Raw genomic sequence first — 22243 nt, forward strand, 5'->3', positions numbered from 1 at the left:
TTTCCCCAATCATCGAAGCACTTCAAAAAATCATTTTTTGTGACCTTGTTCAGCTCCTCCTTCGATGCAGTTTTTATCTCGTCAATCGCAGCGTAGCGTCGTCCTTTCATGGGCCTCTTCCGTTTCGGGGACAAGACAAGTCACTGGGGAATACGGTGGCTGCGGCAACATTAGTATGTTGTTTTTGGCCGAGCGCACAAGTAGCAATGTGTGAGCAGGGGCGTTGTCATGGTGCAAATGCCAATTTTCGCTCTTCCACAAATCCGGGCGTTTGTCGCGGATTGCTTCGCGCCAATTGCGCATAACTTTCAGGTAATATTCCTTATTTACCGTTTTACCAACTCAGTAGCAAGAACTCATGATTCACCCCGCCCCTGCAATCGAAGAATACTGCAAGCAAAACTTTCACACTCGACCGAACTTGGCGCGCTTTTTTCGGTCTAGGCTCGTGCTGCAGCTACCATTAGGATGATTGAGGTTTAGTTTCCACGTCATAACCATAAACCCATGATTCGTCGCCAGCTATGATCCTCTGCAGCAAATCTGGGTCGTCGCGGACAGAGTCATAAGCAATGTTAATGCATTGCTGTTTTTGGTCGAAATTGAGAAATTTCGATGCGAATTTCGCGGCGACCCGTGTCATGCGCAAATCATTGGTAAAAATCGAATGACACGAGCCAATCGATATGTTTAGGTATTCAGCAACTTCTCAAACGGTGATTTGACGATTACTATTTTCTTCACTTCATCAATGTGTTCGTCTGTTGACGTGCTCGGGCGTCCGGCACGCTCTTCGTCCTTCACATCTTCTCGGCCATCTGAGAATATTTTGTATCACCGATAAACGTTGCTTCGGTCCAAGGTATCTTCTCCATATTCCACAGTAAGCATTCGGAATGCGTTCGCGCACTTAATCTCGTTTTTCATATGAAATTTGATACAGATTCTTTGATCCATTTTTTGGAACAGGAAAAAATCGAAGGCAAGCCAAAACACGTCCGAGCAAAACAGCTGTCAACAATTAACTGAAAATTCAAAATGGCCGAACTTTTCGGCACGAGGGAGAGGCATAAGTACCAACATAACGCCACAAAAATGGAAAATCAAATATACGAAACCAGGGAAAATTCAAAATTTGCGACACTTTTTGAACAGACTTCGTATCACCAAGTAAAATGTTATCTCCCCGGATAAAGCTGGACGGTGTTCGTGAGCGTCATTAGCTGAGGTGTTTCCCTATTTTCTGTCTGTCATCATGTTTCAAGACGACTGATCCAACGGTTTTTTACACAAGAACTTTGACAAAGAGTTTCTGCTGACGAGCTCAACAAAAATTAAGTTTCTGCCCGGTTTTCTCCCTCGTGAGGAACCTCCTACGACGAAATAGCCCCGCAGATAGATCCATCGACTAGGAAGATGTTCCATCATCGCCATCACAAAAATCAACCCGACGGATGGCTTTGATGAGTTGATTTCACCCCGAACCAAGCCCCCTGGCGTGTGAATTCCTAACATTCAGACAAACAAGGGAGGTCAGTTCCTTTCAGTGGGTCACCCTTTGATTTCAAACGAATTTCTAGAAACTAAAAAAAAAACGCTCTGTATCCGAAACGCGACTGTAAACCCAAGCAGGATTTCGCCTGAAGCAGTCTAATTGCATCTCACGGGAGTTGAACCCGCGATCCTCTGGTCGGTCTCCTTGACTACATAATTAGGGCAGTAATGTGGTCAAGCCGCCAAACGGACGCATATTATGATGATTGTCCGATACAAACAAGTCAGAACTCTAGCACCGCGGACAAGAGAACTCCCCAAGTGATCTCAGTCGAGGCCCACCTCTAGTTTCTAGAGTGCCCATATGCCTCTCTGGTTTTAGATGAGGATTACACAACAAAATTAAAGAATCCATATAGAGAGTATAGGGACTTGAAGAGAGAAATTAAAGACTGATATTGGATGATATCACAACATTTTTGCTGGGAATCGCATGAGAAAGGAAGTTGAGAGTAATCATTAATGCCAAGTCGCTCATAAGCCAATAACGCCAAATTGCGTTTCTCAATGAATAATGGTGTTAGTAGAATTGAACAGGATTTGTCGTATGCAAATAATTATTATGTAGACTTCATTAATATTCAACACACTGGTCAAAGCAATACTGTCGTTAGTACCAATATTTCAAGCAGTGATGCTAATGTTAGAAAGTCTCAATAGAGTAGTGATTCATGGAATTCATCAGAAAAAGGCTTTTTTGATACTCTATAAATTTCAATGCTAATTGTTTTTTTCCCTCGTCTACCAGATACTTTTTGTTCTGCAGAGGAGAAATATAAGAGTGTAGTTGCTCGATTTCATCATTGGCACAACCCTCGGAGCGTTTTCTGCAATAAAAAATTAGCAGGGTCAATGCGAAATATCAAATTTTAAAATCTTAGTAGGAGAATTTTTCGCCACTTCTTCAATATCCATTCCACCTTCCGAAGAAAATGTAAATACTGGTCATGCTTTTCAGTAAGAGACTCAAGTCGCTTGGTGGCTCACTCTGACTTTCTTTCAAAATACTCCGCCTTTGCCCTAATACCTTCATTCAAATCTTTAAGTTTTTTACCTCAGGTTTTTGCACGCTGAGTTCCTGAATTTCTTTTCCGCCAACTCGTGGATGAGTGAGTGAAGACGACGACTCAGGAAATGAGAAGGAACCCCTCGCCAATAGCAAAGCCCCCTCGCTAAGTCCCACCACCGATTCGCGGGATTCTCACCCCGACACATCCGCTCCATCCACCCCCCCAAACCTCCGCCACAACCCTCTCGTCTTTCCTTCGCGTGTCCTGCGCGCGCGCGCCGGGCGTGTCGTCCGGGTCCGTTGGATGTCTTTGGTACGGTCATTTTCGACGCGAAAACGCATTACACATATTAGATCGCCATATTAGTGAGGGCATACGAATGACACGTGGCTTCCCACATGGTCCTATTCACATGTTTTAATAGATACGGATGATATTGTTAATTTTTCAGTTGGGAATACTTCATCGGGTCGCCTGGAAAAGGGCGAAAGGGCTGAATTAGGGGAGCGTAGGGATGGAAGTTCTCGAGAGAAGGTTCGTTCGGCGCAAATTGTTTTTCAAAAACTTTCGTATTTAAGAAAATATTTTTTCACAATTTCAGAGTGTAAAAATCATGCACCCTGACGGGGATTCGAACCCTGATCTCTCGATGCCCGGCCTCTAATGCCCCCAAAATTTTGCATGCACGGAGGACGCCTCGAGAGTTTAACTGGCTAAAACACTATATATATATATATATATATATATATATATATATATATATATATATATATATATATATATATATATATATATATATTCATAGTATTTGCATTATATATACATGTATAACTGACAAGTAAGTGGCTACAAATACATCGTTATTTAAATGCGTGTGTATGTATGTATTCACCTTCATTTAATGAAAAATGTTCCCCAAATCACCTTTCTCAAATTCGTACTTTTCAAATTTTAATTAATTCATTAAAAGACAAATAATTACATTTTTAGCTTCTGGTCAAAATATTTCGCATTCATGAAAGATCAAAATTGTTATGTTATCTCATTATCTTACCCGCTAAAATAGTAGTGCACTATGAAGAAGATAAATAAAATTATCATATGACAGTGCCTGTACATAAAAGATATGTAATTAATGAGAAGATATATATATATATATATATATATATATATATATATATATATATATATATATATGTTTTCGTAGACGTAACACGGAAGTGCCGAATAGTACAATACACAGTAACACACAATATAGAAACACAAAAAAAGAACACTCACACGTATTTTCTTGATATTTCGACGGAAACAATCCGTCTTCCTCTGAAGATTCAAGCATTACTTCTATATCTTCAGAGGAAGACGGATTGTTTCCGTCGAAATATCAAGAAAATACGTGTGACTGTTCTTTTTTTGTGTTTCTATATTGTGTGTTACTGTGTATTGTACTATATATATATATATATATATATATATATATATATATATATATATATATATATATATATATATATATATATATATAGATGTTTCGTCGAAGTAACACGGACGTGTTGAATAAAAAACTTAAACAGCAACAAGCAATATAAGAACATATAAAAATAACACTCACACGTTATTTCTTAATAATTTCGACGGAATTTAGCTCCGTCTTCTTCAGAAGAAACAGTAGTACTCATAGTAGTAGTATATATGTGTGTGTATATATATGTTTATTTATTTCTTCGAAATAGAAAGCTCTTCGGCGACGCACAAGTATATAAAAACGCAGATGTAGATTTAAAAACATATAAATACACAGAAACGACACTCACATTTGTAGTTTTGACAAGTTGACGGCACGCAAACCGTTCCACGGATCGAAAGGAGACACGGTGCACCATCTAGCGACACATCTGACGACTAAAACGAGGGGTGTTGCGTTTGTTTACGTCGAGTCGTTACACAGCAGCAGCGGTACGTGTCATAACCTGTTCGTCGCCGCGTGCAACGACAGCAATGAAGGAGCTAGAGGAACAGCGTGTGTGCGTGAAATTTTGTTTCAAACTTGGCAAAAGACCTACGGAGACATTTGGATTGATTCAGCATGCCTTTGTTAATGAAGCTCTGAGTCGAAGCCAGTGTTTTGAGTGGCACAGTCGTCTTAAATCGGGCAGAACTTCGACAGATTAAGATTCGCGAACGGGGCGGCCTCCCACTTCTACAGACCCCAACCATGTCAATTTGGTGCGGGCAAATCGCTGTTTAACCATTAGGGGAGATAGCCGAGGAAGTGAACATTAGTTTTGGATCCTGTCAGACAATTTTGACAGACATTTTGGGCCTGACCCGCATCGCGTTAAAATTCGTCCCGCTGTTGCTGACTGATGAACAAAGACAAAAACGTGTGGACATTAGTAAAATCAGTCTTTTTTTGATCACACCTTTTATGTATATATATATATATATATATATATATATATATACATATACATACATATATATATATATACATATACACATATATTAACATATATATTTGTATATATATATATATATATACATATATACATACATATATTTATATATATATATACATATATACATACATATATTTATATATATATATATATATATATATATATATATATATATATATACATATATACATATATTTGTATACAAATATATCTTCATCAACTGATACATATTTTCTACACCGGAGAAGTTGTTCACCCGAAACTGGAAATCATTACCTGCATTGATTGCTAAGCATTATATTTATTTATTTATTACTTTTATTTGAATTTTAAGAAAAATGATTCTTAAGGAAAAGATTATACTGCCCTCCATCCAGTTTTCTTGTACTGTTTTACGAATTCATAATTTTTCGTACATCCTTAAAAGGCTTTGCTTGCTCGGCATGAGCCGAGAAAGCATTAATCGGAAATTGGAAAGAATCGATCGCATAATGCTTCATAAAGAAGGTTACCACTAGTTAAATTCTATTTATAGGTAATTAAATTCATAATTAAATGTTCCGTTCCTCATACGCAACTGATATTTTTTCTTTCTCTTTCAAAATATGAAGATGTCTGATGCGATATGATAGGTCGTGAAGAATTCTCATTTCGTACGTGGTGCACTCGATTGAATCGGGACCGCCTCACGGACGCCCTCTCGTGGACTGCGTGGGATCTCATCTGAGTCAACAATAACCCAGCGGTTCCTTCTTTCTTCTCGTGTATGTTTTCACATTTTTAGTACCAAACGTTTTTACTCGACGTGATGCCTTCATTTATATTTTCACATGTTCACCCCAGGTGCTAGGAGCATTCCAATGGTGACCTCAATGTTGCAATTAATACGTTCTTCGACTTTGTCGACACAATAGTTGGCATCCGTCAGAAGAAGTTTCTCTTAGACGGACCCGTACATTCCTCCTTCGGTTCCCGTAATTAGTCGATGGTAAGAGTGATTCCAAAGTACCGGGCGAGTTTGGTACTATCAGATTTCATCTCATTTGTTTCACGCGTAGTTTTCTCTTCTCCATCGGTTATGGCCTAAATGTTCAGAGCCTTTTGCATCAGTTATTATGTAAATCGCTGTGATGGCAAAATGTGTGCATGGGGCAAAGGAAGCGGATAAAAAATAGCTGCCGGGCAACTGCTACCAAGGCGTGGAGATAATTCGAGTTGAATCCATTTTCGTAATCGTATCTCCGAGACACAAAATATTAATATTTACGATCCAAATGTATCCGGATAGCACTCTGAGATTTTCGCATCAGCGCTCCGTCGAAAGAGATGCTGATGACTCAATTTTATTGCCCCGACGTAAGAATTGGTCCTCGGGAGTATCGTCTTTTTCCCCGAAACTCCTTTCAATTCCTTGTCTCCCGTCTTGCCCGACCGGTTGGTCCAGGATTTCTCGTGTTATCCTGAGGTCATGGGCGTCTACCCGGAGCGGAATTTGGTCTCGGTCATCGCGAGAACCACAAGGTGTCTAAGTTACCCTGCCTCTTTTATAGAGAAGTGCGCCAAGGTCCTATTCCTCAATCCTGTTTTGATCCAAAACCACTTGGCGTGTATTCCACTTCATCGATTAGGCCTAAATTAGACTCCATGGCCTTCCATGTTCACTAACTCCTGAGTAAACGGAGAATGTTTGGCCATTAACTTGACAACTTGTTCCATACTTATTTTCATCTCCTTTGGCGGAAGAAAAAAAATCATTTTTCGTCAATGACGATCCCGCGGGCGTTTCGACGCAAAAACGAGAAATAAAACCGGAAGCGATTCATTAAAATTTAATAATCAACCGACTGGTTTTGGCGAACTTTAATGATTTCATCCTTATCGTTTCGTATGAAGCTATCCAAACAAAAATCCACGTCTGGCAAAATTGCTATTATTTTAGGGGATAACTACCCATTAAATTACACCCTAGCTCTTGAAATTTGCAAGATAGATTATTAGGGTGGTCTTCAGACTTAAGAAGATCTGGAACTCGGCAGAAATTATCCCACGCTCCAAATCAACACATACTTAAGAATTAACGAAAAATAAGGTGATTTCATTTTCTCAACGCTGTGTTCATTGCTAATTTACAAAATTTAATATTATTAAAGTCTTCCATTAAACTAAAAGTATGACCAAATCGGGACCGAATATTCCTGAATGGTATTCCTAATTGATTAATTAAAGAATATAAATAAGGAAAAGAGGAAAAAATTCAGACTCAAACTCGTAAATAAAGACTCGAAAATATGATATCTAAACCTTAAGATTAACATTTATGAGTAATTTTGTAAATTTTCTTTTCCCTCGACCTCTTCTAGCGAGGCTGTGTCAACCCAAGTTCGAAACAACGACTTTAAGATTGCGTGCGGCGGAGAGGTGGCGGGGTCTAAATACTGCCCACTCGCTATCCCGCGGGAATACTAAGGGGGCGTCGGCATATGCGCTGCGGCATGGGACGGGTCCCTTGATCGCAGCTTCCCACTCGGCGGCCGCATAACCACCGGCACCGGCCTGCCTGCCACCGAGTGCACAAAACATTGCGAAACTGGGTGAAGGGCCCGGCGGGACTCTTAAAGCGCTCCGGGGGCGGCCGCGAAACGGTTCGGCGGATGGGGCGGCCATCCGACGCCCTCCGCAACCCCATCTCCCGTGCCACGGCGATCCATGGCCTCCGATCGAGTGGGAGGGGGGGGGGAAGTTGGCGTGGGGGAGGGTGGTGGGATGGGACGGGCACGACATGCGTGTGTTTTAGCATGTGTGATCGGAGCAGAGCGCCCGCCCGCCCCACCTTCGGCTCCACCGCGACCCTCGGCCCCAACCGCCGCTCTTCCCCTCCCATCTCCCTATTGACTCCTTCGCCTTTACCCCGCCTCCGAACCCTCACCTCCCCCCAAACCCAACGTAAAATCCTCTCTCCTCCCCTCTTCGCCGCTCCTCGGCACCCACGCCTCTAAACCCCCCCCCCACACCCCCTCGATCCTCCCCTCCATCCGGAGAAGCAGTCCAGGCAAAGCTCCCTCGGCTGCCGCTCGGTCCCTTACATTTTTTCCGCACTCCCTTACTCCTACGTGTTCGCGTATGTGCGCGCCTGTTTCGTCTCTCTCTCTCTCATATCACCCACTCTTCTCTCTCCCCCATCGACGGCGGACACGCCGCGCAGAAACACACCGACCGCGGAAAGTGCGAAACCACCACTCGATGCGAGCGACGCCGGACGCAAGAGGGACCGGCGGCGCTGACGGTTGAGGGGACCTGACCGAGGAACGCCTTCGACCGTCCGTCGCCCGGCTGCGGAGAGAGCCTCCCCGTGTGTCCTGCGGTGGTGGTGCTCGAGCCCCTCGCGAGGGTGTTGTGGTGGCAAGTGCGATATCCCCTCCCTCCCCCCTCCCACGGAGACCCTCCGATCGCCCCCCGTCTGCTCACCGGGGCGGCGCCGGCATGCGCTCGCCGAGTTCCCCCGTCTTCCTGGCCCTCGCGGACGTGCTCATCTCCGCGCTGGTCGTGGCCCCTCTCGTGGTGGCCTACTGGCGGGGCACCTGGCAAGTGGTGGACGCCCACCTGGTGCCCCTCGTGGGAGACTCCCTCAGCGGGTGGCTCTCCTTCGCTTTCGGCATCATCGTCCACCTCGTCTTCGCTCTCCTGCAGCCCCTGCTCAATCTGGCGCCCCTGCGCCCCCGCGCCACCTTCCTCGTCCTCTCCCGGGCCTACACAGCCCTCTTCGGCATCGCCTGCGTCAATTGCTGGCGGGGCGTCTGGAAGGTCCTCGACCACGAGCTGGGCATCACGCCGATGGCGGACGCTGCCTCGTTCGCCGGGGCTCTCCTTGCCCTCGCCCTAACGCGCACGCTCAGGAATGTCTCGGCGCCGCCGTTCGTCGTCGCGTTGGACGACGCCGTCAACTACTTCAAGTTCCCGACGGCCTTCCGGACGAGGATCTCTCCAGTGAGTGAGTGGGGCCCCAAGGGGAAGTCCCAAAGCGACACATCCCCCCCCCCTGCATCCTCTTTATAGACGCATGGTATTATTTACGGTTTCCATCGCTGGCCGAGATCACTAGAATCATGTTCCAAAAAGGTGGTGGACCTCCCGCGAAAGATAACATCAACCTAGACCTTTATCCTAGAGACATGCTAGTCTTTTCGCCACGAAATGCCCCACCAGAGCACATCACATTGCATCCTTCCGAGAGAGATTAACTATAAACTATAAAATAACTCTGGATTAACTATAAACTAATCCTGAGAAAAATAGCTTTCATATTCCAAGTGCACCCTACCTTACAAACACTCAATTCAAGTCGACTCGGGCATGCTCCAACACTTAAGTGGACTGGTCCGCACTGATTGCACGGTATGTGATTTCACTTGTCATCGAACAAAACCGCAATACTTACTGACCCCTCTCAGACGAGAGGAGGGATTATCGTTCCCCGAACTCCACCCGCCCGAAGAACAGGAAATCGCCTCTCTTTCAGTGAAGGGAATTGATGAAGGCATGAAGATCGCGTGAATTGCTGCGGACGGATTCACGTCGACGTCAAGGCGTCGACATCACCGCCCAAGATCACCTTCCACAACGACCGAGGCGTTTCCGAAATTCTGTTACCTCCTGGAAAAATCCACACTCGATCTCTTCTCCCCTAATCTTCGCGGTCCGTTCGCTTCGTCGTCGATTGCCGGAAGGATTGGAGCGGTGGGGATCGAAGGGGCGGGGATTTGGGTGGGGGGGGGGGGGGGCTTGGACCCAAACGTTTCCGCTCGGGAGTTCCTCGGGCCTCCGTCACCGCCCGATCACTCTCGCCGTTGTTCCGCGTCGCGTTCCGTCGCCACCGACGGCGTCATGCCGATATAGTGCGGCAAACCGAACACGCACCCCGCCGGAGCAAGTGGCAATTACCTCCCGGCATCCGTGTTATTATTTCCCGCAGTCCTCCGCGAATTTCTCCCCCTGCCCGACCCACCGCCGTTCTCCCGATGGAGGTGGGAGGAGGGACGCGAGAGGGGAAGAGCGGGCGGGATTGAAGGCGAGAGAGCAGCGTCCCCGACTCCGAGCGGCGCGGTTCCCGGGCATCATCCTCCCCCCTGACTAGTGGCGAGCGGGGAAGAGTCGGCACCACTCACGGCCAGACCACCCGCGATCCGACCGGCTGGCGGCCGGGTCGCGTGCTGCCGAACCATGGTTTTGCTTCAATATGGTCTGCGAGTTCGACAAATGAATGCCAAAAGGCCTCCCTCCATTTGCTCGTTTTAATCCACTTAAAGCGCTCGCTATTTGCGCCGGGAACACGGATGATCCGAATATTATGAATATTTGAACGATTTCAAATATTGAGAAACACCACACAAACACACATGCCTTGGGTGAAAATTATTGAGTCGGAACTGGAAAACAAATACCGCGCATTGGTTAGAGATAGTGTTACCATGCCGATGCCCGTGGTAATCGACGAATCAGGGTACGCTTGCTAAACGAAGGGTTCTCAACACTACTCCTAATCTCCCGCGACCTTACCCGAGCTGCGTGATCTTCGGGGTAGGTACCGGATCATCTTGGGAAACCTCAAGAGGTCCGGGAAAAGGAACTAGCCCCACTACCCTATTGCATGAATTTCATAAACCATGCGTCACTGTAATGTGAGCTAACTCTCTACCGTTCTCTTCTCTTCCTATCAAGATGACCTGCGGGTGATTACTGTGGCTAGGTTGATAATAGCACTTTTTTCTAATTTTCTATTCATTCCAGTGTTCTAAAGAAGGTTTATTCGCGCGAACGGCCATGTATGTACTTGTTGCTCGCGTGCCCGGCACCCGGGGCCCTAGGCGGCGGTCACATCTGCTCTGCCCACCAAGGCAGATCAGATTGGTTCTCGTGTCGGCCGGATGCATTTAGCACTGCCCAGGGGCCTTGTCCGCTTGCTTCCGCTTGAAGGCGACGCCAACGCACCCGGCAGACCCAAATCCCCCCAATCACCCTAAGCTTCCGACTCTGCATCTCCCCGCAAGTCCTCCGGCCGCGGTGACATTGACCTCTCCGCGCGCAGTCGATTCCGCTTTAGTTTGACGAATCTGGTATTATGCCAGCAGGTTTTTGTTTGTTTATTGAATTATTATTGCATTGTTACGTATTCTTCCTCCTTATATATTTTTCTTAATGTGTTTGTCATGGAATAGCATTTCCACAGCGAAATTGTAAAAATAATTTACGCATGTATTGTCATAATTGATATTTTTTTGGGCTAAAATCAACGCTAGGACTGAGAACCCTTTTCCCATGCAGACCTATACTCCACATGTTTTGCAAGCTTCATTTATAATAATACTTTTTTCTTATTCTCGAAAAAGAACGTTTAAATATATTTTTAATTCTGTAAAAATGCACAATAATGAACAATTCATCCATTCCGACATCTTTAAACCAAATGTTCAAATGTGTGAATACTTATCAAAAATAATTCAATGGATGGCAATTGGGGAATAACGTTACGAACATTTCATTAAAATTCAAATAATTGTAAAAATTAGATAAAACTTTTAAAAAGCAATACGATGAAAAATTTTGCGGGCAAACGAAAATTACCAACATATCTCTCGAATCAATAATTTAATTTATATTTACACACTGAAGACACAAGTGCAAAGACGTGGCGGCTCAATGGCGACTGATTCTCATCGCGACCTCGGATTACTTGAGGTTGCACAGGATTTTGGAGATGATTAAATGAAAATAAATGAGTGTTCCTCTCTGTGCAAACTCAAAATCAAATAAGTTGAGAGAATAAAGAAGGACTAAAACGGTGATCAATTGAAAAAGTAAGACTTAAGTGTTCTCTTGGGCTTAGACGTCGCGTCATCAAGCAAAAGGTTAAGGTGGCGTAAACGATTCCCGCTCGCGGATGGTTGCCCTGGAAGGAAAACACTTCGAAAACCAAAATATCGGATCGGAAATGGGATCCCATAGATCACTTGAGCGCCCATTGAATTCCCGATGCAAAAGAAAAAAAACCATCCGGTTATCAAAGAGGAATTAACTAAAATTATTATAAACTCACAGTTTCGATAAAATCTTCACATTGTAATGGGTGAATTGATACAAAACCGTGTGATCAACAGAGCAATTTAAAATATAGCATACTTAAATGGAATAACTAATATACTCATCGGATCAAAAGCATTACATTAATAGAAATCAATGACAGCCATAGTTCATGAGGTCTGACTGGTTTCTGTCATCAAATCTCAACTTGATAATAGAAAGAACAAAAGTATGACACGATTGGGAGCTTATCTTATCTCAACTCTAAGAAATGAAGCACGTGAATGTTTTTCCTCGAGTAAATATAGCTGCTGACTATAGGTGCCATGGCCTGGTGCTTTCATCATCTGGTACATTCATAGACCACATACCGATCTTTGACATACAACTGCCACTATGCGGCGACTTCACATGCAAACGTATGTAAAGTCGTAAATTACTCCTGCAGGCGTGGATAGAGGAAAGAATGTAACTACAAAGATTAGAACGTTATACCCGACGATGACTTAGGATGCTATCACACGGAATACGGAATCATTTTTCGCCCGTATATTGTTCGTTTTGCTTCAGTTTCCAGCCATTAACTTCCCGCGCCAGTTTCACTCTCATCGCTACCGGATTTTACCTCGTAATCAGACTAGACTTTCGTTACTGGAGAACTTCAGCCCATCAGTCACTTGGGACCACAGGCAGCGAAATGTCCATGTGTGTGGTCTAATGTCGATGCCCGATTACCCTCCACCATTTCTCCCCTACCGAATAACCTTGCCCTGGCCCTCTCTCTTTTTTGATAGCGTTTACTTCAGCAGGTGTCCCCGTATAACCACTACAATTGCTTGCATTTTGTACGGAATAACTCCTTTGGTAGTTTTTTTCAAATTTTCCTCGTCAACATATATAACGATGATTTCAAATATTCACAACAGTATAACAGTTCATCATCATCATTGGTACATTAAGTCGGACTGAGTGCACTTCGCAAAATAATATTTTCAATTTCTATTGCATGTGTAAAAAATGGTATATTTGATGGCGGAATTTTTTATTGAAAACTGGTTCATAAGCTCCTCAACAAAGGAAAATTCAAACGTAACTTCCAATGACTTTAATTGATGCAGCAATATTATAGGTATATTCATCTGAGGTCGGTGCGTGATAGATCTCGGGTATTTTCTTCTGGCAGGCTTCCATTTGAAGTTTAACTGATGCGCCAATGGACTATCAAAAATTAAAGTTAAGTCATTTCCGGCCAGTTTTTAGTGGCCAGGGTATTTGACGCTGTAATTCCTGATGCACGTGTTGAAGCATATGAAGCGTGTACCCCCAGCGGTGCTGTGCAAATAGAAGCTGGGTCCAACATCGCCATTGGGCTAATGAGTCAACATAATGTTTCTATTGCCACCCTCTGTGCCATCACTGCTTCATTATAAACTCTGCCAGTGTTGAGATTTTTCGATCCTTATTTCAATCTCATGCCAGACAACAACGTGTAAACAGAACCGAATCAAGCTGAAAAAAAGTCCTCAGGATGTCATCACGACTTGTCAAAAGAACTAATTCAAAATTTTGTATTAGATCACTGTATTTTTCTCACTTCCACTTGTGTTGTCGTGTTGATTACCCTTCAGTACGCTGAAGAGGGCTACTTTGTGGCCGAAATACGCGTATTCGTATTCACCTTTCTTATCCTCTCCTTTTTTAACTTTTACCCCTTCTTAACTTGTGGCGCTAGCCAACTAATTTCATTTGTACTTTGTTTAGAAAGGTGAACTGTTTACGGCTATTGGAGTTTTACATTCATTCAATATTACTAGCCGTAAGAGCTCATTTCTATCAATATCAAAAACTCAGTTTGTCGCTCCGAATCCCGCAAAAAAATCGATTTTCACTCGGAAAAAAGTATAAAAAATGCATAAAGCCTAGAGAGATGGTTAAAAGTTGTATTTCTCTTCCTTGATGTTGATTTCCCTGGATTTCCCCTTTAATATTTGGACACCAATTCACAGTGAATGGCATCGTCAACATTTAGATACGTTGGCCATGGGAAGTGAAACCACTACACATTCGGTACCATGGCTAGGGTTATTTAAACTTGGAAATCAACTTTAGAAATAGCATGGTAAAGAAATGCTTGTACTTCCAATTTTCTAGTTTTCCGGGGCAATGGTGACTGACAGATATAATTCCTAAAAAAGTATTTCTATCCGCTCACCTAAGTTCGGAAATAAATGGCGGTCCTGAGTTCTTCAACGATAAAATTTTTTATAACTACAGATTTAAGAAGATTTGATGGATGGGATGTTCTTGGGTCAAGGAAACGATTGAAGAAATTAATGCCTTTGATAAGATAGGATCTTTTAGAGCTATTTACCAAAAAATTCGTTACTCCTTTATCTTGATTCTTGTCCTATCAAGGTGCGGAAAACATCGTCAAATCAATGTATGGGAAAAGGAAAAAATAGTGAGATTGACCTACGAATCGTCCAAGTCGACGATTTTATTACGAATTTGTGAAAGTTAAAAAAAAAATTTTTTTTTTTTAATATTTATGTCGGTCACTGGTAAAAAAAACACTCGGAAAACCATCTGGTTAATTTTTATCTCATGGCATAACGCATTTTTGGGCCGAGGACATATATGTATGTCATAACCGTTATTTAGTTAGGGCCAGGTAAGTAGGTAGCCGGAATGAATATACAATTTTTTTATTCGTATAATTACTAAGCTATTAAATAAGACGGCAGCTACGCTATAAGCGTCGTTTGGCAGGGCCGACTGAGTGCATAAGGGAGCTACACATTGATACATGTTTGAAAAATAATACGTACCTCCGATGCAGAGGACCTCAATTTAGTATCTTCACGACTGATACCGTTTTGTTTTTGTCATCAAAAGAGTTGTTTCATTGTCAGGATCTGATTTAATTAACTCATTAAGATTAATAAAAATGGTTGAAAACTTTAAAGGTCTTTATTTTACTGACTTTTAATCTTTCACGGGGATAATCGAAGTTTCGGCTATTTGGAATATCGCTTTACCTCGATGGCTTTCCAACTGTCAATACCCTATTCTATTAAATATCCCAGAACTTCCAATATATCAACAAATGTCAATTAAAAACCAACAGTGCGATACATATTTTCGGACATTTTTCCAAATTTTTCTATCTGATAATTAAAGCTACTGCTCACAGACATGTCCCGATAAGGATAGAATGCAATGCCCGTTTTGTTATGAAGTGTAAAAACACCCCGATACTAATGGGAGGAAATCCTGTATGGAAAAATCTAATATTTTTTCGTCCAGCCAAATAATTGGCAAATAATTTTTCCTGCAGTACTAAAAGCATTGTCCCTCAGTCGCAAACTCTCAGGTATCATATTAATTGCTGTATGTTCTTAGATGGGATGAGATTTGGGGGTTGAAGCAGATGGATAAGCGCAGAATGGAGGCTCTTGAGATGAGGATGTGGAGGGGATGGAAAGAGAGAGATGGACGAAAAGAAAAATGTCCAGGCATCGCAGGGGGGGGGGGAGATGGTTGAGAAAAATGCGAAGAAGGCAGGGAAGATAGATACAAGGCACAAGGCGTATTTAGAGGCAATTGAGAGTTATTATACCTATTTTAGCCGTCAGGCAACTGTTGATAATAAGCCATCTGTGAATATTTATTTTACATTTCCAGAGTGTAGCCTCAAAAATGAGTGCAATTTTTGAGCCTCAAAAATGAATGCAAGTATGGAAATGAAACACGCCTCTAGAATACAGGGTTCGTCCGGAAAATAAGTGTACTGACTACTGATTTTTTCCCGCCGCTCCAGGCGCGCCCAGCACCGCTCTGACGGGCTGCGATTGGAGGGGGGTATGTTGGCAAGCGACGCTGAAAAAGGCAGTCGGCTCTGAGCTGTGGTGTAGTGAGGAGCTCTGTTAACGCGAACCTCCACGCTTCGACCCACGTCACGGAACGCGATGCTGAAGTTTTTGGAGCAGCGTTATTCCATCAAATTTGCGGTAAAGCTTGGGAAATCGTCTACCGAAAATGTCGGTATGATTAACCAGGCTTACGGGGAGTCAGCCATGTCCCGAAACATGATCTTTCGGTGGCACAAGATGTTCGTGGAGGGCAGAGAAGAGGTCGACGACGAGTCTTCGAGAGGTTCCCGATGATGCCTTCGCGGGAGCGTTCCAGGAATGGGAACGCCGCTGGAACAAGTGTATCGACTCACAAGGGTCCTATTTTGAGGAATATTAGCTTAAGATATGTAAAAGTGTAATAAATTTTTTTTCCTGAGCTCAGTACACTTATTTTCCGGACGAACCCTGTATCTATCATCGTGCATTAGGTTTAGAAATGAGAATTTTTTCAAACAAAACTCGAGACATTGCTCACGCGTCAATATTGAAAAAAAAACTAGTTTTGAAGCCCGCGGCGGAAGGTTAAACTTTGGAGTTGGTTAACTTAAATAAATAATTAAAATTTACAATTTAGTTTACGCAAATAAAAACAATAGTATTTTAAACACTTATTTTTGAAGTTTCATATCATTAAGAGTTTGTTAGTTATTAAAAATTACTGCAATAAACTTTTTTGGAGCCAAGAAGTTTACCGTCACGGGAAAACATCTGTTGCCTTCAGCAGAACCAAATATTATCCAAATATGAGGGACATTTAGGGGCGAGGGTATGCCAGTGGTAGCGTGTTTGCCTGTAGAGTCGCGTGTCGCTGGGTCGATTCTCACGACCAGCTAAAACTTCATATTTGAAAATAAATTGTTTTGGTTTTTCGGATCGAGGCAACCACACATTAACAAGAAAAACCTAATAAAGGTATTTTGGAACGAGGCAAGGAGAAAAATAGACTCCTAATAAATGAGCTACCCATAAGAGAAGCCAGCAGTTTCGCCATTAGGCATTAGACCGAGTGGGTCGGCCCGGAATCAGCTGCCCTAGCGAGAGTGTCATTCACGGTATACACGGCCGCAGTACTGCGACAAAGAAAGCAAAGGGATTAGATTACCGATGATGACGATAATTGTTCAGGTCTAGAATATTTACCGAATTAATGCCAGTGCCCCGCAGTCCACCAATTGGTACTCTTTTGCATGCACCGACCTTCTTAGGCGAGCCTCTTAGGAATTCTGTTATACTTAGAAACTTACTCGTTCGCAGAATACTTTAAAATTTCACAATTTAAAAATTGCATTATTCATTCATGCTAACTGCGGAATATTAAATTTTCAAATGGAGCGTGAATTTAAAAATATTTTAGAGAGAAGAAACAACCCAATGTCCAGGCTGCGCTATTTACTTTTTAATTTAGGTTTTTATCTTCTATGTTCGGGCCGGCGTCGGGAGTAGAATCTCCAAACAACCTTAAAAAATGCGCAGAGGTGGATTTCTGGGAAAATAAATAAATCCTTACTCCCTTAAGCCTATGCGTTGCGTTCGGAGGGATAGAAATAAGGTTGGCGGATTGAGTACGATTTAATTATGAGAATCACACTTTCAATGGACCTAGCATGAGGAGAGCACGTTAGATACATCTGCGGAGCTGTAAAAAAAACGCAGGTCCATCAAACGAAAAAGGGGGAAATATATCAATGGAAGCGGTAAAACGAGGTGCTGTTTCGCTTTGCTTTGACCTCGGCTTGCACTCGCGTCAAGTCTTTCAGCGTCTTTCCGCAGAGAGACTTAAACATTAGAATTAAACACGATGCGAATAAAAACTAACCATTTAATGAAACATCGTGATGAGCGAAAAGGCAGAAATATTATTGCTAATTCCGGGTTTTTTAGGCACCACGTTCAAATTCATTACTTGAACTTTTAGAAAAGTATAAATAATTCGAGTATAACGAGGTGAATAGGTTAGTTGCGGTGGCTAACGTACTGGCTTCCCATCCAGAGGGCCCGGGTTCGATTCCCAGAGACGGCAGATATTTTTCAGTGGTATCCCGATCCCTCTTTGAGATGCTTTGCGGAGAGACCTTTGGGTGAGTACGACGTCCGTCGGATGGGACGTTAAACTGTGTGACCCTTTGTCGCCTGTGTATGACGTTGGCAAATAAAGAGTAACCCTAGCGCCGCATTACATACGCGCTTGGGACTAATGAGGGGAAGTTGACCGCCGATCGATATGTATGGAATCATCATTTTCCCCTTGCTCCACTTGAAACAATAACAGTAGGAAACATAACTTACGAAGAATTGGGCGTCTGTTGAATTCCATTACACCGATCGCAAAGCATTCTTAAGGCTAAATACCAAAACCCCCTGCCACACGCCCTCATGGAGGCTTGCAGGGTGAAATGTGGATGAAGAAATTTCCGAACACCAAATAGCACCTTCCACCTAGAAATATTGGCAGTTTTTTTTCAAACTTAACGCTCAAACAATATTGATAGAAGAGAGCACTTTTAATTTATGCTGTTTGTTGGAAGAAAATGCAGCTTACTACAATCTTTTGTTTCATTTCCTAGAAGTGATTCAACACCCACTGAGGTACAAGCGTTCAAGATGAATCGCTCAAGTGCTTAGACGACTTCTTCTGCGATTGATTCCTCTATTTTTAGCGCATAAGTCAATCCTAGTAAACCACATTTCTTTTCTTTTTGACACGTTGCGTACGGCTGATGAGAATCCTTGTTATTGCCATCCAATTCGTAAGAATTAACTGACGCACCTAAAAGACAAGAATTCTCGTCATCCTCACGCCGCATGTTAATTTAGAGACTAATCGTGTTTAATTACAGAATATAAATGTCCGCAAATATATCGATCAAATACAAAGCACTTAGTTCTTAAAATCACTTCCTAACTCCCTACTGGCAATGGATGAATACGAATTCGGTTGCCAATACATCAGAAGTTCCATTCCGTCTATTTTTTGGGTGAGAATTACAATTTCATGAATCCATTGACCAAATCATGTTGCACCAATCTATACTCCAACGCTCAAGCGTTCTGCTAGACACACAGGAAGGAAGGACAGATTCAGAGGCCAAAAATAATGCTCAAATAATCAGTAAATACTGAAATTGCTTGAAAGAATCATGTCGGATCCAAATACGAATGCGCCTACAGCGAACTCCACAAAAACGCTGAAATATTTAGGAATTCTTATGCAAACAAAAATGTTGCCATCGGTCAGTGGCAACCATTGCTTCGTTGGAGCGAAGCATTCATTCCGTTTCGCAGTTCACATTCCATCGATTAAGGGACGTCTTTCAAAATGCCCTCATCAAAACTCAAAGATAACCCCCATTTTCACTGTGTTTTCTTGGGTACGTTGTCCTCGTTGTCCAATTTTAATTTTGGATTTCACTCACTATTTGGAGCGAGCGTTCTCATTGGAACAGGCGATACCTCGATATAATCCGTCCGGTTATGTTCGTACTAAAATTACACTTTAAAATCAAAATTTTGGCGAAAAGAAGAGACGAGAATGGTCATAGGTGAAACTCACCCTTTCTCCAATAATTCGTGCTTGAAAAGAATTACTTAGATTGTCAGTTATTCTTCAAATTCGAATGGGGCAACAATATATGGATAGAGTTCTTTCTTAGGGCGAAATTGAGACCAAATTGTCTCCATTTAATCAATTCGAAGGATTATCACTCTTGGGATTTTTAAATACTTGAAAACCATTCACTAAAAACAGAAAATCATGAACCTCAGCATTGAAGTTGAAACAAATGGAATTCTCCTACGGCGGCATCAAAGAAAACTACCTAGCGTAATGTTTACCCCACGATATCCCAATTCGTGGTTGCCCCAAGGTCATTTGGAAGGATTCTGGAAAGAGATTCCACTTATGCCACTGTCCTCCCCCCCCCCAATTAATATTTCAACCAATCATTCCAATTCCAGATCGTGTTCGCAATCGTCATCCCCACTGATCCGCCTCCACTCATTCCTAGTGATATTAATCTGCAAGTTACCGCCCATGACACATTCATTTTATGCATTGCTCAAAGCTAAGAATTTGATTAAAAAGTTACACATCTCAAACGTTGGAAATTACAGTTCATGGGAATGTTTACCTACACCAATAAACGGTGTTTACCCTAGCAATGGATGATTTTGCATACGTTACTAAGGTGGAAAGAAGATGGAAGCACGTGTACTTCAGATACAAATTACACTTTTGACTGATCACGTGAGAGGAAGAAGGTGGCGAGGCACGAGAGAGGGTATCTGAAGTGGATCTCATGCGTAGGAGGAAACAGCATTGAATGATAAAACCACACCAGAGGGACTTGAAAAATACGAGGGCTTATGAATATCACTCAGGTAAAATTAGCGTCATAAATCCTGCGTTACGCGTTTGCAGTCCCATGGTGCTTGCGCAGATATTTTCTAGCTATCCCGTCACTTTTCCTTTGAAATTTCCAAATCCTTAACCTTGAGCAACACTAGTGCAGACCTGATCATGGATATAGATTCTTGGTAATATATTTCCTTATATGCTCCGGTCATAATTTTAAAAAGACCAAACGTTAATGAAGCTGTTTTTACGTTACAAAGTAATTTTACTACGAAAATTAATGGTTCCATGAATTTAAAATATTTAATTTAAATACATTTAAAAAAATCCCATTACAAATGCAATAGATCGCCAATAATATGCACATTATGTCGGAAATATTTTTGACAAAATCGTTTACCAAATAGAGTTCTCGACCGTAGCTTTAATTTTAAGACTTGTTGTACGTGATTAGAAAATTAAAAATGTCACAAGATTAAAGCGTATAGCAAACAAATTTGGACTTTCAGAATTGAAGCTTGAACTAAAAATATAATTTGAGGTTATCTCGAAGCAGTTACATTAAAATAAATGGGAAATAAAAACATATGCAGATTGATCCAAAAAGCTTTTACGATTTGCGAAGATATTGTGAATAACTTGTTTCAATTCTACCACTGTGTAGTGAAGCGATTACCCATATAATGAAATGTATCGCAATCCATGCATGGAATTTTTTATTTATTGTACTTAGTAAATCATGAAAACTGTAACTTTCTTGCCAATCACCAAACCCAACCCGAAGGTTGGTTTGATAGGTGAGGGTAGAGCTATCTGTACAGTCCAACAGCGTGTGAAATTCGCACAACTCTTCTACCTGTCCCAATTGTGGTTTCCCGTAAAGATTTGATGTCCCAGAAATCTCACAGCTTGGATTAAAGGCTTTGGGGTGGGCTCAAAATCATCACTCGGAATCGAACCCGGGCCCTTTTGTCAGTATCCCCTCGCTCAACCCTCTGAACTATAACGAACGAACTTCCTCCACAACTCAGATCACTTAAACTGAATGAGAAATCTAAAGCGTTGATCAATGTCCATTAATTTAATTTAATTTTACTAAACATCATTTAAAAGATTACGAAACGGTTTTCAACCAACTGGAATGTAGAAACAAATAAGTTAACGTGCGTTCCGATTTCTTTCAAGGAAAGCGGCACATTTAAATCCAAAGGAGATCTCTATTCTAATTACCTGAACCTCTTGGCTTAATTCGCGAATTCATTTTGATTTTTTCATCTCGTGGAGATTCCTGATTTACTCCTAAAAGTTATAGTTTATCGTAAGGTATGTGATGTGAGGCGAGAATGGACACTAGGGATAAAAGCTATGAGGATGCGAATTTGAAAATCAGATAGCAGTAAATATATAATAAACACCTACTTGTGGATGGATGCGAATTCCTAAACAGTTCATTTCCTCAGTAAATGGTATCCATTGACTATTTTATGAAGGTGGAAGAGGGGAAAGAGTTGATGTATTTCTTGGTGACTTTCTTTAATTTGATGGGCGATGCGTACCTTATTTATGAATTAATATGAGCTTAAACTTTCAAATCTTAATTCTTTGTAGTATTCCGTTAAAGAATTCCCCCTATCATTCAACTGTTTTTGTTTTTCTTTAGTGTTACGAAATATTAAATGTGTGAGGCTAGGTGCACGTGGGAAACAGGGTGACCTACACATGTCTGGTTCGCCTAAGAAATTTTGCATTTAACCTATAACCTATACTGTCCAAAAATTAATAAACCTCTAAATATTTCGAAGGATTTGATGGGTTCTCCGCAACTGAATTCATTCCCTGAGCGCCACCATCATGCCTCAGAAAATGGAGACGCCTCCAATC

The 22243-nt window shown here is 42.2% G+C and overlaps 1 protein-coding gene across 1 annotated transcript in view; it reads left to right on the forward strand.

Moving 5' to 3' along the window:
- The first annotated feature begins 8086 nt into the window (after positions 1-8086).
- The window catches only part of fusl (transmembrane protein fuseless), an 81703-nt gene continuing 67546 nt past the window's right edge, over positions 8087-22243 (forward strand). Inside the window, exon 1 of the mRNA XM_071598860.1 lies at positions 8087-9007. Coding sequence (XP_071454961.1) covers positions 8504-9007 — 504 coding nt within the window. The 5' untranslated portion in view covers positions 8087-8503. The remainder of the gene's footprint in view (positions 9008-22243) is intronic.

Source organism: Hetaerina americana, unplaced genomic scaffold, assembly GCF_022747635.1.
Source record: "Hetaerina americana unplaced genomic scaffold, ioHetAmer1.1.p SCAF_10, whole genome shotgun sequence".
Lineage (NCBI taxonomy): Eukaryota > Metazoa > Arthropoda > Insecta > Odonata > Calopterygidae > Hetaerina > Hetaerina americana.